Source organism: Eucalyptus grandis, chromosome 8 (genome assembly GCF_016545825.1).
Source record: "Eucalyptus grandis isolate ANBG69807.140 chromosome 8, ASM1654582v1, whole genome shotgun sequence".
NCBI classification, from domain to species: domain Eukaryota; kingdom Viridiplantae; phylum Streptophyta; class Magnoliopsida; order Myrtales; family Myrtaceae; genus Eucalyptus; species Eucalyptus grandis.
In genome coordinates, this window is record NC_052619.1 from 6,090,498 (window position 1) to 6,110,256 (window position 19,759).

Consider the following 19,759-nt stretch of genomic DNA (forward strand, 5'->3'; position numbering starts at 1 on the left):
TGAATATAAGAGGATATACGCCAAATAAAATTATCCCACGGATAATTATCATGTGTAATAAAAATGGATAGAATTTATTATTTTCATGGTATAAAAATTATTTTTCTAGAATAACAAATTTTGTAAATAATCAAACTAAAATAATATTTAAATATAAATAATATGTGAATTCTATAATTAAAAAATTCAAAATGACAAAAAAGTTTCGTTTTTATTTATTGATATTTTTACTATATATTTGAATTTCTTTCTATCTTAATATTTAGTTTGCATATATAGTATCTATATTATTACATATTTTAGGTATAATAATATAATTTATTATATGACAAAATTAAGGAATAAATGGATTATGAAATGGATAAGAGCATATATTTTTATGTAATCTCCATAAATATAAATTCAATAAATCACATATAAAGTAAAAGTTCAGAAAAAAAATGAATAACAAAATAAATAGGAGAGAGCTGCGCAAGGCACCCAATTTTTGTGAGTACCGAGAGACGCTAATCCTAGCGTTCATGTTTGCTTTTCGTCGACAAGTGCAACGGTGTAAGATTCTAAGAAAGTTTTCGAGCTATTAGTAATGACTTTATCACCATAGATTTTGTTACTTGATTCGAAAAGAATGGGCATTGAATGTTGTTATGTTGCGGATGTTGTGAGAGATCTCGAGGCTGGTTTAGAGCCCGGTAACTTGAGCTGCAACTTTGGCATGTCTCGTGAACTCATTTCTGGTGGAGGATGGATGTTTTGACGATATAATTTGAGGTCTCAGATTCCAATTGCACCTGCTTTGTTATATCCAATGTTAATCGGGTGCTTGGTAAATCTGGTCGAGTGTTGAGGTTTCGCAGCTCTTTCGGTTCGTGCAGGGTGTCACCAGCAAATGCATTCCAAGTGCAAGGACAGACCCATGCAGGACTCGAAGCTTGAAAGTCCAACGAGATTAAAGGACAGATTCAGTGGGTAGTATCAGAATTGTTATCTTTAGATCTTGTTATACCAGCACGCAGGTTCAATGTTTATTCAATAAATAGGTGATTAGAAATTGGCTTCGCCTGTTCTTCTTTTCCTTTTGTAGTGTTTTATATTTGACTTTCATTTCCAAATATATGAATGTGTTACTTTTATGGTCATTATAGAGATTCTTTTCTATTTTGAAATTTAGAATGGAAGGCTATAAGAAAAGGATCTTGTAAGTCAAAAACATGTCCTATATTCAATCCTATGGTTATTCATTGTGATGAGACTGAATTGGAGAATTTCTATCGTAATTGATTTTTGATAATTGTTTGATATTGACTTATGACAACAATTTAAAGAAAATTAAATAACGACTAGATCTCAAGCACGCTATGTACATGTACACTTATTTTATCTCTCTCGATAAGATTAAGAAGATTCGATGAACAATTGTTCGAATGATTGTTATATTTTCTAGAATTAAAAAAGAGAAGTGGGTTCCATGGGCCATGAAAAATTTGCTACTTTTTAAGAGTAAAGTGAATTGGGCCATAAGTGAAAAGTGGAACAATTATTGTTATTTTTCATAATCTTGAGGAAGAACAATTATTATTGGCTTAATTTTAATATTCTAAGGATCACTATGGTCATTTCTAGATTAGACACTAAGTTTGAAAGTTATCGCTACTTTTAAGTGATCATTCTAAAGTATCTATGGGTTAATTGCTCAATTGAAGCATGAGCGGCTTCGGGCTTCAGTTAAGTAGCATTTAGAGAAACTTTAGTCGGAGCCAAAGACCCCACCATATTATGCTCGAAAAGAATCAATGCTGGAACTTAAATTCACAATTAGGACTATTAGTTAAGGAGAAATTTTGGAATAAATGTTGGAAATGAAGTCAATTTTTCAAGAAAGTATTGGTCTGGCTCGGGGAATTTGGTCCACGCTTGAAACTATGATCCCACCGATCCAAGTCATTGGAATACAAACAGGGCGACCTAGAACCGGATCCATGCCCCGTGACCCGGTCCGACCCGTTTTCGGACGAGGAGGTCCAAATCAAATCCACCTTCCCTCAGGCGAAGAAAATAAGGAACCAGAGAGAACAGACAAGCCAGCCTTGCTTTTTGGGTTCCTCTCGCCCAATCATCTCGACTTGCGTCCCTTCCCTCGCTCTCCCCCCACTTCGCATTTCGGCCAAAAGAGTGATCTTTCGTGCTTTTCATCGACTCTCGTTTTTGGGTTTCCTAGGGCTTTTTGGGAGGACGTGGGTGGTGGGTTTTCTCTTGGGTTCCTGAATCGGAGCTGATTTTGTGTTGGTTGCGCGACTCGAATCTGCGTTTGGGTTGGTGGGTGTGTGCTGATTGTGGGTTTTTGTTGCTTGTAGAAGGGCCCTTGCGAGTGTTGGGTTCGTTGAGGAGTGATAGTGATGGATAACAATGACTGGAGGCCGACGCCGCCGGCCGGAGTGGGAGGCGGGGGCACTGAAGCTGCGCTCGACGGGGGCGATTGGAGGGCTCAGTTGCCGCTCGAATCGCGGGATAGGATCGTCAACAAGATGTGAGTGCCTCCTTCCTTCGCTCGGGTCTTTTAATGTCTCATCGGTTTGCAGGGAGAAGTGTGGAGTTCACGAGGGATCCTTGCTTAGGAGTGATTTCCGAGGGTTTAGTATGTTAAAGGAAGTAATGGTTTTGCAATATGGTCCTGTTAATTGGTCGAGGCCCAACGTGAATTCTGAGGAATCTTTCGCTGTAAATTCTATTTGGTTAGGTAGTTTAGGTTAGGTTTAGTATGCCGCGATGTGGGATTTAGCAGGTATGCAGGGGGGCCACTCTTGTTATTGTATTTTGGATGTAATTCTTTCTTAAGTGTAGAGGTAAGGTTTGGGAGGAAATCAGTTGCAGGATGATTTCCTGTTATGCTGGTAACAAAAATTCATGTATCCGGAACCTGAGGAATTTTAAGCGTCTCATTGCTTGTAGGTTGTATTATCTTGTATTAATCTCAGATTTATTGGTCTGTATAAGCTGTTACTGGAAGAGGTATGTGGGCAATGAGGTGTTAATGAGGGGTTGGGGTAAAGTCGTCGGTTCTTGTATATGAAGCTTTGCTTGGGAAATGGTTGTGTTGATTTAATGGGGAGAAAACTAGAACTGGAGGAGTGTACTTGGTTTCGAAGATACAGAGTAGATGACTAAATCTAGTTGAGGAGCACATGGATTCGACATTGAGCAAGGATGGGATGCTTTCAAAAGCAGACTTTCCATTAGAGTTGGGGAATAGTAGGAGTAGTATGTCATGGGATGACATATGCTGTGGAGGCACTGCGTTCAAACAGTTATTCCTGGATGGGTATGCACTAGAAAGAAACAAGAGAGCTAGGGTGGATGATTGTTGGGAGAAACGACGTGGGAGATTAATATCTTGCGTAGTGCTCTAGATTAGAAGCATGAAGCTTCTTGAATTTTTTTGGGTTGTCTTATCAAGCGAGGTTAGATTTGAGGACGATGGGCTACGTGGAATTGCTGTGACTCTGGGAACTTTTTCTGTCAAATGCTATTGTTCTGATCTCCTTCTACTCAGATGCTATTACGACAGAGTACACTTTTCCCATGTACATCTATTTGGAAAGTCAAGGTCCCATTGAATGCTTCGTTTTTTGCTTGAGATGCTTGGGGATGTATTCTTACTTTAAATAATGCTCAGAGGAGGGGAAAGTACAGGCTAATGGGTGTTTTTTGTGCAAAGACTGAAGAAGAGAGCATAAATCACTCAATTTGACATTGTACCTGCACCAGAAAGATTCTGGGCTGCAGTTTCTGCAATATTGGGAGTGAACATTGCGACATGAAATTTGGGCTTGGAGAGGGGCTTTCAGTTTGTGGCTCGGAAAGAGAGTGATTACCATTTCTCCTTTTTTTAGGCTCATTTGGAGAGAGAGAGAGGAACAAAAGGGCATTTCAAGGAATTGAATACTTGTGGGATTCTTTTTAGGAATAATTGGTTGTACACTCCTCACTTTTGGTAGCAGGAAAGTCCGGTTTCATATGTCTAGTTTGTTGGAAATGTTAAAAAAAGTCTTTTGTCCATGAATTTGTTTATGGGTGGCTTCTACCTAAAGCCATTCTGTTAGGGGTGCTACCCCTTTGGTACCTTCTTAGTGAAATCTTATTTATCGTCGAGGAAAGAAAAAAATTATTGGTAAGAAGAATTTCGTCTCAAGTGCAAATCTCTTTTGATATGCAGAATGGAGACCTTGAAGAGACACCTTCCTGTTTCTGGTCCAGAGGGTTTGCAAGAACTCAAGAAAATTGCCGTGCGATTTGAGGAAAAAATTTACACTGCTGCAACAAGCCAGGTATTATATGATGTCCATGCCTTTTGTGATTAATTGGTACGAAGTTTCTATGTGGATAGAGGATGCATAAACAAACTGGATAGGCTTGTGCTTAAAATTAAGAGAAGCGTTCTTTTATTTGCATAATTTGTTGAGAATTTTTATCATTCATGCATGCATCCATATAGTAACTGGAACTGTTAAATATTTACGTTTAGCTTTGCCCCAGGGAAATTAGGTTTACTCATTGCTGTAATATTGTGCTAAGGTTTTATATATGCTTCATTTTCTTTCCAATTTGATTAAGTGATGAAGTGATTTCTGCTTCCTTTCCCTTTTAGTCCGATTATTTAAGGAAGATATCTTTGAAGATGCTGACAATGGAGACAGAGTCTGAGAATACCATACCTAATGCTTTGCCATCTAACCCTGCTGGGAATAGCAGTAATGACCCGGGTACGACTTAAGTTCCTGTTATTTGGTATCATTAATGTAGGAATTAGAATTTTGGTTTTGTTATCCCCTCATTTAGTGTTTATTTATTTATTTATTTATTTGGTGAAGGTAAGAAATATATTGACTAGAAACCAGAAAGCTATAGTGTTTATTCATTTATGTAATTGTACTATTTTTTCGTATACATAGTTTTTGGGGGACATTACAACAGGTGTCTTGAAACTTGTTATGATAGAGGCATTTGAGTCCTAAAACTTTTATTTTGTGCACTTAAGTCCTAAGACTTGTGATAGTCATTTACTTTAGGTCTTCTGTTAGCTCTGTTGGCTCCATTAGGTTTTAGTGGGCAGAAAATCTAGGTGGCCTTTTTTTTTATTTATAATATCAACAGCCACTTTGGCTTAAGAAAACCGTAAAAGAAAGCCATGTGAAATCTTCCATCCGACTTAAAATTGACGGAGTTAATGGAATGACTAAAGGGCATCGACATTTACAAGTTTTATGCTTAAATGCACAAAATGAAAATTTAGGACTTAAGTGCATTAGCATAACACATTTTAGGACTTGCCCTGTTGTTGCTTTTACTGGGCTTTACACAGTACACATGTATACTCACTACAAGCCATGCTGCTTGTGGATTTTCATTGTAGTAACCTGAATTTAATAAATTTTTTCCAACCTTGCTCATTTGTAACCTCAAATGCACGTTTATACCATGGACAGTGGCACATTTGAATATCCCTTTTAAATTTGTAATATATTGATTAAAGAACTAAAAATCAGTTTGTTTTGTCAGTAGAATTAGATTTGCATTTGTGAAGAGCAAGTTTTTCAAAGAGTGGCAGCAAGACTTAAGTTTTACTAGAAAGGGACAACTGCTTGCATCTTTTGTAACTTCCTCCCACTTTTTTGGCCTCAAATTTTATCTTTCTTCTTTGTTAAAGTGAGTCTCCTTTTCCTGTTTTACTTGCTTTTTTTAATGTTATCCAGGTGGTGGTTGGCATTCTGATGAAACAGTAGCTTTGTGCAAGTTGCTAATCTTTATTATTCTTCTTACTTGGCTTATGCATAAATGACACTGATGCGGTCTAGTTGGATATAAGAGTCGAGCTTTATTTAGATATTTATTGTGAGTACAGATGCTACAGACACAGCAGCTTAAGCAACAATATCAGCAACCTCAAATGCAGCAGCAACTCAAACAACAGCTTCTGCAGCAGCAGCTACAGCAGGCTAAGCAGCAGCTTCCTTTGCAACTGCAGACTCATCAAAGGCGTTCCAACATCCAACTCCGGAATGCAGCTTGGGCGCTGCTGTTATTAGTAGTTGTCATCTACTATATTAAAGTTTTTCTTCTTTCTTAGTGTAGAAATTGATAGAGGACAGAAGAGGAGAGCATACAAACTGATTAATGTTTGCCACTCGCACTTTTATTATTAGTTTAATAAGAATTAGGGTCGAATGATAAACATTCTGTTTCAGAAATTTATTTCTGGCCGTTTCGGTGGTATTTGATAACATCTATGTTAATGGGAACAATTTCTATTTAGACATAGTTTTCTATAGTTTTCTTGATAAGGGCTTGAAATGTCATCATTTTCTTAACTAAGGGCTTGAAGTGGACATTGCTTTAAATAAGGATCCGAAATGCCATTAATTTTTCAAATAAGAGCTTGAAGTGACTTTGTCTGGGGAACAAAAGAATATAAAAATAGAGGAATAGAAATGTTACCAAATTTTGCCTTTTATTTCTGAGCAAAAGTATGTATTTTACAACCATAAAATTTATATTCTTAGAATAGAAATTTGTTTAATAATAACGCAAAATTTCTTCTTCTTGAGTGGTGATGAGAGGCAGGCAAGAAATGACGACCGGAGGCAAGCGACCAACGATGAGTGGGGTGGTGGCAGGCAACTGGCGAGACAACTGATAACAATCGAGAAAAGTTTTTATTTCTCAATTTTGTTTTAAAAATAAAAAATATATATAAAGTTTTCACTTCTTATTTTTTTTCCAACCTATTTCCGGAGTAAAAATTTATTTTAGAAATAGAAAAATGAAATTACATTATCAAATGGATAAACACAATTTTTATTCCAAACTTGTTTCCGGAAATAGAAAGATAGAAAAACAAAGAAACAGAATAGTTATCATGTGTATCCTAGATGATTATAATAATCTTCTTAGTGTTAATAACTATAATAATCCTCTTACACTTTAACACTCTCTCTCAGGTTGGAGTAGAAATATTAAGCATGCCTAGCTTGTTCCAAATATACTTAGTGAAAATATCATGCCTAAAGACTTAGTGAAAATATAAACTATTTGTTCATTAGTCCTAACATGAATAGTAGAAATAACTCCAGCTTAAAACTTCTTGTGGACAAAGTGACAATCAACTTCAATATGCTTAGTATACTCATGGAATACAGATTTGAAGCAATATATGGATAATTGCCTGATAATCACACCACAATTCCATTAGCATAGAATCTTTAAATTCAAGTTCAACTAATAATTGACGCATGTAGACTAACTCACAAGTAACTTAGGCCGTAAATCTATATTCTGATTATGCGCTGGATATAATCACAATACTTTGCTTTGTACTCTTCTAAGACACTAGGTTTCCTCCTACAAAGGTGCAATAATTTCATGTAGACCTCCTATTTGTAGGAGACTCGGCCCAATCAACATCCAAAGATGCTTCCACCCTTTTGTGACTATGATCACTATAGAAAATACCACGACTTGGAGCTTTCTTCAAGTATTTTAAAATTTTGACTACAACATCTCAACGAGAGATATTGGGGGAAACACAAATTGACTTCAAACACTCATATGAAAGGAAATATTAGGTTGAGTGCAATCTCATAATTTAATATTTTAACAAGTCTTCAATACCTTTCAGGATCATCTAAAACTTGTCGTCCTCTACCATTAATTTCGAGCCAATTTCCATTGGTGTATCTAATGGTTTAAGTCCTAACATTGTTATCTTTTTAAGCAAATTTAAAGCAAATCTAAAACATACTTGTGATATGAGATGTGAATACTTTTCTTTATCTGTGCCTCTTTGATACCCAAAAAATATCTATGTTGTCCCAAATTCTTTGTCTGAAACAATTGTTGCAAATGCAATTTCAGCTTAACAATCTTTGTAAAATCATCTCCAGTTGTGATAATATCACCTACAAAAACTACAAGTAATATCCAACTAACTCCAGAAAAACTGTAAAACATAAAAAGATCTCCACTAAATTTAAACAGGAGCACCACCTCAGTAAACCTTCCAAACCAAGCTATGGGAGATCATTTGAAACCATATAAAGATGTCTTCAAATGGTAGACATCTCCATATACACCTTTTCGTGTAAATCACCATGAAGAATGACATTTTTAACATCAAGCTAAAAAATAGGTCAAAAAGTAATAGTAGCTAAAGAAAGCAAAAGGCGAACAGAGGTCATCTTAACCATTGGAGGAAAAGTATCACCATAATTGACCTCATAAACTTGTGTATAACCTTTAGAAACCAATCTAGCCTTAAGGCAAGCAAGGGAACCACAAATATTAAGCTTGATAGTAAACACCCTTTTATATTCAATAACAGTCTTCCTTGTAAGTAAAGGAATAAGAACCCGAGTTTGATTTTGGTCTACTACCAATAGCTCCTCCTCCATAGCTATCCTCTAGCTTGGACTAGATAGTGCTTCAGCAATAGTTTTAGGAATAGAATTATGAATGGCTACTTGACTAGTTTGAAAAGAGGTAAACAGACTAGAACAAGAGACAAACTGTGTAATAGGGTGCTGGGTACAACTACGAACTCCTTTACGATGCACAATAGGGATATCAAGGTTAGTATGTGGCAAACTTATCTCAGGCTCAAAGGATGAAGGAGACAAAATAGGCAAAGGTACATCTGCAATTGTAAAATAACATATACATGTTGGACTAGTAGAGGAATTGGTGGAGAATCCAAAGTGGATTTCACAATAACATATATAAAGAAATCATTATCCACTATAGAAGGTTCCATTCATTCATTCATCAGAATAAACATTAGACTCTAAGAAGGAAACATCTACAATTGTAAAATACTTATGCAAAGAAGAACAATAATAGTGGTAACCCTTCTGCATACGATAATATCCCACAAAAATGCATTTAAGAGACCGATGGCCTAGTTTGGAAAGCCTTGGATAATTGTCACAAATATGACAAACATAACCAAATATGCGAAATGGTAGATGAAAAGAGGATTTAGAAGAAAAAAGAAGAGAGTGTGGAGTTGCAGCCTTAAGAATAGAGACAGTGTGTAGTTGATAAGATAACATGCAGTCATCATAGTGTCAGCCTAAAAGGATTTGTTTGCCTTCATTTCAAACATCAATGATCGATTAGATTTGAATAGGAGGATTCATGATGGATGCCCATTGGGTCATGAATTTTTTTTTAAAGAATAAAATACCAAAAAAAAAAAAAGATCAGAAAAATATATTTGGCATTATCACTTCGAAGATTACAAACATGAATTGAAAATTGAGTATGTATTTCGTTAATAGGCCAAGGGGCTCTTAAATAATCATCTACAAAAGTAACAAAGTACTTTAAACCCAACTTAGAAAAAGTATAATGTTGCGACCTCCCCGAAGTGGGCTAGATCACCTAGGCGTTCGGCTAATAGACTGCTAAGCCTAGACTGAGGTCGAGCTCTCCTAAATCCATACCAATTCGCGACTTAGCTTCAAATTTTTTATCATGTAAATCAATTTTAACTAGGAGTCGCCACTAATTCATGGTAGGTCGATTAGTCATCTAAATAAAATAATGAGAGAATTATTTTACTCTTATGAATCAGAAACTTTGGATACGAGAACTTAATTACACTAAACTTTTCTTTGCTCTTTGCAGGCAGTTTGGATTTATTTTAACTTCAATTACTATCATGCGATTGGACAATCACACGGATACTCAATCATTATTAAACACTCAACAAATCAAATAAATTGCATGAAAAAATTTAAACGCACAAAGTAAGCAATTTTTTTGGGTTTTCTTTTATCTTGAAATTAGAACTTTGCCATAAAACATACACTTTAACTACATGACCTAATTTTACCAACAAGTTATTTCTAATTAAATGAACTTAACATGCAAACTAATTGGCATGCATATAATATTTATATATTTTTTTATTAAAAATATGAATTAATAAAAATCCTAATTAAACTATATAAAATGAATGGTTATTTAATTTAGTTTAGGGATTAATTTGACTTAAACCCTATCCTATCTTTAAAAACTATTTTTTTTTAAAGAAAAGAGATTATTAAAATGTACAAACATTATCTAAGACCCTATTTATAAAAAAGTTATTTAAATCCAACTTTAATCTATGTGTAATCCTAATTTATGAGACCAACATATTCGATGCAAGATTTGATTTTTTTTAAAATTTTTTTAGTGTTTTTCAAGATAAGCAATTATCAGATAAACATTATATCTAAACTAATCAAGATATTCATCAAATGAATGATTAAAATAATCGAAAAAATAATCCATTATCTTATAAATTAAATTAACGATTATTTTAACCATAAACATCACAACACATAAAAATATTTAAAATAATTAAAATTTTAATTCAAAATTTTACAAATTAAATTAATAATTATAATGATTCAGGAATTAAAATACCATCAAAATGCCCCAAAATCAATATAATTAAAAAAAAAAAAAAAAAAGCTCCGATGTCCTACAGACCAAATTAATAATTACAATAATTTTAGGCAAAACCCTACGGATAATGCCTATAATATTTATAAGATGAACATCCACATGTTTCAATTTGAGCAATAACAACTAAACTGATAAAAAATAAAAGATAAAAAATAATAAAATAAACTACCTTGACTGATTTTTATTTTTTTAAAAGAAAAAAAAAAGAAAAGGGGCCGGCGCGCGGGATTTGCGACCGACGATTCGCCCCTGGGTCGGGGACGGTGGCGCGGCGGAGGAGTCGAGCGCGGGCTGCTGGGTGGCGCTCGCGCTGCGACCAGCGGCGATGAACGGCAAAGGAGGCGTCGACAGCTGACGACCAAAGAAGAGCGGCGCTTGGGCAGCAGGCGGAGAGGGCGTCGGGAGCTGGTGCAGGCGCGGGTGAGGCGCGGCTAGCGCAGGGCAGTCTGAGGCACGGTCGTCGGACTGCTGGGTCGCGGGCGGAGCTCGGACGCTGGCGTTGGCAGCGGAGTCGGGCGCGGGGTCGCGGGCTGCTGGCTGCTGGGCGGTGCGAGCTCGCGGATGGGGAGCTGCTACGGCGTCGAGGACGGGCTGTGGCAGAGAAGCATGTTGTCGGGCGGAGTCGAAGGTTGCTGCGGGTGCTCGCGGCTGCAGAGGTAGCGGTGGCGTCGCGGAGGATCGAGCGGCGGTGGTGCAGCAGGCGGAGGCGGGCGGAGTAGGCGCTGGCACGATGGTGGCCGGTAGCTCGGGCAGCAAGGGACGCCGGGGCGGAGGTGCAGGCGCGGGCGGAGACGATGGCTGCAGCAGCGTCGCGGCCTCTGGACAGCAGCAGCGACGCGGGCTCGCGGGCGATGGAGGGATCCGGCAGCAGACGGGACGGCGGCGGCTCCGTGGGTTGCTGCAGGTCGTTGCGGCGGTGGCTGGCGCAGCAGGCGAGGCGGCGCAGGGGGTCGGCGAGGGGCTGCGAGGCGGAGGGCAGCGAAGAAGACGAACAGTCCTCTGCTTTTCTTCTTTTTTCTTTTTCTTTTTTTCTGCTGGCTTGTCACGTCTCTTCTCTCTGCCCTCTTTCCCTTTTTTTCTCTTTTGTTGACTTTTCTACTCAAGAGAAACCGAAGGAAAAGTTCTCAGGAAAAGCCTCAAGAAAGAAAAAAATTCTTTTTTCGTATTGAATTTTTTTTAACCTAGAAACTGAGAAAAGCCCCTTTTTATATGCAACGAAATTGAGTCCACGTATGAAAGAAATAAAATTTTCTTTTCGATTAGATTTCGCGAGGTCACGGTGGAATATTTTATTTCATTTTTTTTCCTTTGTTCACACCCATCGACGATTGAAAGATCTGATATTTCTTTTATTATGTCAAAAATGCATATTACCCGAAGATTAACGCCAAATATGTATTACGTCTAAAATATTCCATCGAAATCTTCTAATTTTCTGCGAAATATACCCCTCAGTGTATATACTTTGAATATATCAAATCTTTATTCCTTATCAGAATAAGATGCGCCTAAAATTCCTTGCTATGCAATTTTATTTTATTTCTTATTTCTTTTTCTCTTTTTTGGGTAATTTATGCAAAAATTTAGGTGTCAACATAGAACACAGACCCCATATATCAAAATGAACTAACACAGACGATTGGGAAGTCTATTTATTGACTCTTGGACGATAACTTATAAGATGCAATTTGCCAAACTGACATGATTCACACTCAAGACTGGATAAAGAATGAAACTAGGATCTAACTTCTCTAAACTTTCCAATGAGAGGTGGGCCAAACAACAATGGATTTGATGTGGGGAAGCCGCAAAACAAGCAACATCGGTATTATCATCAAATAAGTATAGCCCCCTGTCCTTTAGTAATCATCTTCCTCGTCTTCAAGTCCTGAAAAACACAAGAATCAAGATGTAAAGTTATTGAACAATTGTATGTTTTGGTAGGATGATTGACATACATAAAATTAAATGGAAAATTTGGGAGATACATGACTAAAGATAAATATATGGAGGATGTTAGGAGAATTGTGTCTATCCAATTTATTATGAATAATAAATCACTAGCTAATATCATATTGGACATAGCATCGTCAAAGTTAGAAAAGATACTTGAAACTCCAGTCATATGATTGGTAGAACCTGAATTGATAACTCAAAGGCAAGAGGCAGAAGAAAGGCATGTTGTTGTATTACCTATCTGGACCAATTGAGGACCATGAAACTAGCTTAGAAATCTAGAAATAATTGTACCTAGCAAATTCCTTCTTCGTCATTCTAATAACCTTCCTGCTTTAGAGGACTAATAGAGGTACTAGATTCTATTGCATCGGCTACATTAGCTGCATCTAGTTGAGGCAGCCTTCTATGTAGCTTATAACAGAATCTTTGAATGTGTTAACGTAAACCATAGTAATGACAAGTCCAGATAAATTCGATATTACCTCATGTGCCACTATACGTATTACTATATGAGGGTGGTTGGCCTCTACCAAAACCTTGGCCACCACTACGACCTCGACCACTACTATAATTTCCTTGGCCTGTCAACGACGCTGAGCTATCACCTATGACGAATGCATCCTTAGGTGGTTTACATGAGGTCTAGCAAATGTCTCAATGAGTGTCCAACTATTTGGGAATGGACTACATCATATTTTGGTCCTAGTCCTCCCAAAGACCCATAATAGCCAATTGCTCTCGTTGTTCTTGCATTAGAGGTAATGGATGGCAGAGAATTAAGCTCCTCATATATCCGTTTAAAATAAGCAAAATACTAGGTTAGTGGCCGGCCCTTTCTATTAACCCCACACAATTCATGGGATACTTTATAAATCCTTAAAGATTATTTTGCCTAGAATAAAGAAAATTCAAGTAGTCCCACAGCTCCTTCATTGCATAAATTTGTAACCAAATTTGCAACTTGGGATTCCATGGAGTTCAACATTTGATCAAGAATTTTGGCATTCATAGTTTGTATAAGAGGTAGACCTATTACTTGTTAGATGATTTTGTTGCTCTCTCCCAATCAATACTAACAACACGATTTTCCTCCATTGTTGAAATTCTAAATTCTTCTTTGTCAACTAGAGGATGTAGACACAATTTCAGCCACTACACCTTTATTCTCTACCATAACCACCCAATGTGTACAAATATAACACAATAATTTTCAACACAATAATCAAACTCATATTCCACCAACCATAATTCAATTCAACAAACTATCATGATTTGTTTCAAATAGTTCAAAGCTCTACCACACTTCAATCAAATTCATATGTTTCATGAAAACATACAATGAAACTACAAATTATGCCCAAACAAAAACCTCCTTATCCAACATCAATTTCGAGGTGAACAGGGCAAGCAACCCCATCAAGCAAGTTGTTGCTACTTCTTCTTCTTCTTTTTAAAGTCCAACATCAACGAAGAGAACAAAACAATTCCTCCCGCTAAGTGTCACAGGGGGTTTGCAAGCCGTTCCTCCAAAGACAAAAAAAAAAAAAACAATTACACAAACGAATCCTAGAGGACCAAAGAACTTAGATTAGCAACCACAGAGTTTAAATCAACTCGAAGGGATGGACGTGAGCTCGATTGGCATAAGATCTTGGTTGTTTGATGTTACATCTAGGATGAACGAGAACACGCGATGCTAGATGACACCAGATTTGAGCTAGACGAGATTAGGCAACGCTGGATCTAAGCCAACAATGCTCCCCACTGTCAAATCTAGACTCAACAAGGCTGGGCGGTTCCAGATTAGGTTGGACGACACTTGCCAATGTCATATCTGAATTTGCAATGACTAGATTTTTTATTTTTATTTTTACTATGGCTTTGATACCATGTAGAAATTGATATAGAATAAAAGAAGAGAGCATACACATTGATTAGTGTTTGCCACTCCTCACACTTTAATATTAATTAAATAATACTTAATGACCATAATAACCTTCTCAGTATTAATGATCAAAATAACCCTCTCACACTTTAACAAGTGATTTATGTTCTTTGAAAATATTTTGAGTCAAATATGGTGCAGATGGTGGATCTGCTGCTCAACTCACATCACGTAAATTTTGAGCTTAAAAGAGTAGGGAAAAGCTCAATCAAAGAGTTGGACTTTGCTTTAAATGCACGATAACCATGCGGGTGCAAATTATGGATGCATGAATAAATGGATTATGAAATGGATAAGAGTGTATATTTTTATGTAATCTCCATAAATATAAATTCAATAAATCACGTATAAAGTAAAAGTTCGGAAAAAAATGAATAACAAAATAAACAAGAGAGAGCTGCGCAAGGCACCCGATTTTCTGTGAGTACCGGGAGACCCTAATTGTAGCATTTGTGTTTGCTTTTGTCGACAAGTGCAAGCGGTGCAAGATTATAAGAAAGTTTTGAGCTATTAGTAATGACTTTATCACCATAGATTTTGTTACTTGATTCAAAAAGAAGGGCTGCATAGGAGTTTTGAATGTTGTTATGTTGCGGATGTTGTGAGAGATCTCGAGGCTGGTTTAGAGCCGAACTTGTGCTGCAACTTTGGCATGTTTCGTGAACTCATTTCTGATGGAGGACCGATGTTTTGACGATATAATTTGAGGTCTCACATTCCAATTGCACCTACTTTTTTTTTTTTTTTTTTGGTCGACAATTGCACCTACTTTGTTATTTCCAATGTTAATCGGGTGCTTGGTAAATCTGGTCGAGTGTTGAGGTTTTGCAGCTCTTTCGGTTCGTGCAGGGTGTCACCAGCAAATGCATTCCAAGTGCAAGGACAGACCCATGCAAGACTCAAAGCTTGAAAGTCCAACGAGATTAAAGGATAGATTCAGTGGGTAGTATCAGAATTGTTATCTTCAGACCCAGCTTTAGATCTTGTTATACCAGCACGCAGGATTCTTCTTCTTCTTCTTCTTCTCCTCCTCCTCTCTCTCTCTCTCTCTCTCTCTCTCTCTCTCTCTCTCTCTCTCTCTCTCTCTCTTCTTATTTGCCTTTTTCCAAGGGGAAGAAGTATCGAGGATGCTTTTAAATCAGCCAAGGAGTCCTTTTTTAATTTTTCGCCTCTATAACAATATTATTGTTTATGTTTTGAAAGTCTCTCTCTCTCTTCTTATTTGCCTTTTTCCAAGGGGAAGAGGTATCGAGGATGCTTTTAAATCAGCCAAGGAGTCCTTTTTTAATTTTTCGCCTCTATAACAATATTATTGTTTATGTTTTGAAAGTTAGGTAGGTTCAATGTTTATTCAATAAATAGGTGATTAGAAATTGGCTTATGCCTGTTCTTCGTTTCCTTTTGTAGTGTTTTATATTTGACTTTCATTTCCAACTATATGAATGTGTTACTTTTATGGTCATTATAGAGATTCTTTTATATTTTGAAATTTAGAATGGAAGGCTATAAGAAAAGGCTCTTGTAAGTAAAAAAAACATGTCCTTTATTCAATCCTATGGTTATTCATTGTGATGAGACTGAACTGGAGAATTTCTGCCATAATTGATTTTTGATAATGGTTTGATATTGGCTTATGACAACAATTTAAAGAAAATTAAATAACGACAAGATCTCAAGCACGCCATGTACATGTACACTTATTTTCTCTCTCTTGATAAGATTAAGAAGGTTTGCTGAACAATTGTTCGAATGATTATTATATTTTCTAGAATTAAAAAGAGAAGTGGGTTCCATGGGCAATGAAAAATTGCTACTTTTTAAGAGTAAAGTGAATTGGGCCATAAGTGAAAAGTGGAACAATTTTTTTTTTCATAATCTTGAGGAAGAACAATTATTATTGGCTTAATTTTAATATTCTAAGGATCACTATGGTCATTTCTAGATTAGACACTAAGTTTGAAAGTTGTCGCTACTTTCAAGTGATCATTCTAAAGTATCTATGACATTTAGATTAATTTTTTTATATTTTCTTAATTAATGTAGAATCCGTGGATTAATTGCTCAATTGAAGAATGAGCGGCTTCAGGCTTCAGTTAAGTAGCATTTAGAGAAACTTTAGCTGGAGCCGAAGACCCCCACCACATTATGCTAAAAAAGAATCGATGCTGGAGATTAAATTCACAATTAGGACTATTAGTTAAGGAGAAATTTTGGAATAAATGTTGGAAATGAAGTCAATTTTTCAAAAAAGTATTGGTCTGGCTCGGGGGATTTGGTCCACGCTTGAAACTAGGAATTAGGCCGATGATCACACCGATCCAAGTCATTGGAAGAGAATCAGGGCGACCTAGAACCCGATCCATGCCCCCGTGACCCGGTCCGACCCGTTTTCGGACGAGGAGGTCCAAATCAAATCCACCTTCCCTCAGGCGAAGAAAATAAGGAACCAGAGAGAACAGACAAGCCAGCCTTGCTTTTTGGGTTCCTCTCGCCCAATCATCTCGACTTGCGTCCCTTCCCTCGCTCTCCCCCCACTTCGCATTTCGGCCAAAAGAGTGATCTTTCGTGCTTTTCATCGACTCTTGTTTTTGGGTTTCCTAGGGCTTTTTGGGAGGACGTGGGTGGAGGGTTCTTTCTTGGGTTCCTGAATCTGCGTTCGGGTGGGTGTGTGCTGATTGTGGGTTTTTGTTGCTTGTATAAGGCCCTTGCGAGTGTTGGGTTTCGTTGAGGAGTGATAATGATGGATAACAATGACTGGAGGCCGACGCCGCCGGCCGGTGTGGGAGGCGGGGGCACTGAAGCTGAGCTCGACGGGGGCGATTGAGGGCTGAGTTGCCGCTTGAATCGCGGGATAGGTCGTCAAAACGATGTGAGTGCCTCCTTCCTTCGCTTGGGTCTTTTAATGTCTCATCGGTTTGCAGGGAGAAGTGTGGAGTTCATGAGGGATCCTTGCTTAGGAGTGATTTCCGAGGGTTTAGTATGTTAAAGGAAGTAATGGTTTTGCAATATGGTCCTGTTAATTGGTCGAGGCCCAACGTGAATTCTGAGGAATCTTTCGCTGTAAATTCTATTTGGTTAGATAGTTTAGGTTAGGTTTAGTATGTCGCGATGTGGGATTTAGCAGGTATGTAGGGGGCACTCTTGTTATTGTATTTTGGATGTAATTCTTTCTTAAGTGTAGAGGTAAGGTTTGGGAGGAAATCAGTTGCAGGATGATTTCCTGTTATGCTGGTAACAAAAATTCATGTATCCGGAACCTGAGGAATTTTAAGCGTCTCATTGCTTGTAGGTTGTATTATCTTGTGTAATCTCAGATTTATTGGTCTGTATAAGCTGTTACTGGAAGAGGTATGTGGGCAATGAGGTGTTAATGAGGGGTTGGGGTAAAGTCGTCGGTTCTTGTATATGAAGCTTTGCTTGGGAAATGGTTGTGTTGATTTAATGGGGAGAAAACAAGAACTGGAGGAGGGTACTTGGTTTCAAAGATACAGAGTAGATGACTAAATCTAGTTGAGGAGCACATGGATTTGACATTGAGCAAGGATGGGATGCTTTCAAAAGCAGACTTTCCATTAGAGTTGGGGAATAGTAGGAGTAGTATATCATGGGATGACATATGCTGTGGAGGCACTGTTCAAACAGTTATTCCTGGATGGGTATGCACTAGAAAGAAACAAGAGAGCTAGGGTGGATGATTGTTGGGAGAAACGACGTGGGAGATTAATATCTTGCGTAGTGCTCTAGATTAGAAGCATGAAGCTTCTTGAATTTTTTTGGGTTGTCTTATCGAGCGAGGTTAGATTTGAGGATGATGGGCTATGTGGAATTGCTGTGATTCTGGGAACTTTTTCTGTCAAATGCTATTGTTCTGATCTCCTTCTACTCAGATGCTATTACGACAGAGTACACTTTTCCCATGTACATCTATTTGGAAAGTCAAGGTCCCATTGAAAGCTTCGTTTTTTGCTTGAGATGCTTGGGGATGTATTCTTACTTTAAATAATGCTCAGAGGAGGGGAAAGTACAGGCTAACGGGTGTTTTTTGTGCAAAGACTGAAGAAGAGAGCGTGAATCACTCAATTTGACATTGTACCTGCACCAGAAAGATTCTGGGCTGCAGTTTTTGCAATATTGGGAGTGAACATTGCGACATGAAATTTGGGCTTGGAGAGGGGCTTTCAGTTTGTGGCTCGGAAAGAGAGTGATTACCATTTCTCCTTTTTTTTAGGCTCATTTGGAGAGAGAGAGAGGAACAAAAGAGCATTTCAAGGAATTGAATACTTGTGGGATTCTTTTTAGGGATAATTGGTTGTACACTCCTCACTTTTGGTAGCAGGAAAGTCCAGTTTCATATGTCTAGTTTGTTGGAAATGTTAAAAAAAGTCTTTTGTCCATGAATTTGTTTATGGGTGGCTTCTACCTAAGGCCATTCTGTTAGGGGTGCCACCCCTTTGGTACCTTCTTAGTGAAATCTTATTTATCGTTGAGGAAAGAAAAATTATTGGTAAGAAGAATTTCGTCTCAAGTGCAAATCTCTTTTGATATGCAGAATGGAGGCCTTGAAGAGACACCTTCCTGTTTCTGGTCCAGAGGGTTTGCAAGAACTCAAGAAAATTGCCATGCGAATGGAGGAAAAAATTTACACTGCTGCAATAAGCCAGGTATTATATGATGTCCATGCCTTTTGTGATTAATTGGTACAAAATTTCTATGTGGATAGAGGATGCATAAACAAACTGGATAGGCTTGTGCTTAAAATTAAGAGAAGCGTTCTTTTATTTGCATAATTTGTTGAGAATTTTTATCATTCATGCATGCATCCATATAGTAACTGGAACTGTTAAATATTTACGTTTAGCTTTGCCCCATGGAAATTAGGTTTACTCATTGCTGTAATATTGTGCTAAGGTTTTATATATGCTTCATTTTCTTTCCAATTTGATTAAGTGATGAAGTGATTTCTGCTTCCTTTCCCTTTTAGTCCGATTATTTAAGGAAGATATCTTTGAAGATGCTGACAATGGAGACAAAGTCTCAGAATACCATACCTAATGCTTCGCCATCTAACCCTGCTGGGAATAGCAGTAATGACCCGGGTACGACTTAAGTTCCTGTTATTTGGTATCATTAATGTAGGAATTAGAATTTTCATTTTGTTATCCCCTCATATAGTGTTTATTCATTTATGTAATTGTACTATTTTTTCGTATACATAGTTTTTGGGGGACATTACAACAGGAGTCTTGAAACTTGTTATGATAGAGGCATTTGAGTCCTAAAACTTTTATTTTGTGCACTTAAGTCCTAAGACTTGTGATAGTCATTTACTTTAGGTCTTCTGTTAGCTCT

General features: G+C 37.4%; 1 protein-coding gene across 1 annotated transcript; it reads left to right on the forward strand.

The window, feature by feature from the left end:
* Positions 1-2,061: 2,061 nt before the first annotated feature.
* On the forward strand, positions 2,062-6,278 carry LOC120286750 (mediator of RNA polymerase II transcription subunit 15a-like). The gene is made up of 5 exons (XM_039299210.1): positions 2,062-2,241; positions 2,355-2,527; positions 4,214-4,325; positions 4,646-4,760; positions 5,900-6,278. Exons 2-5 carry the CDS (start codon positions 2,397-2,399, stop codon positions 5,920-5,922), a joined length of 381 nt encoding a protein of 126 aa, XP_039155144.1. The 5' UTR covers positions 2,062-2,241; positions 2,355-2,396; the 3' UTR covers positions 5,923-6,278.
* Positions 6,279-19,759: the final 13,481 nt, after the last annotated feature.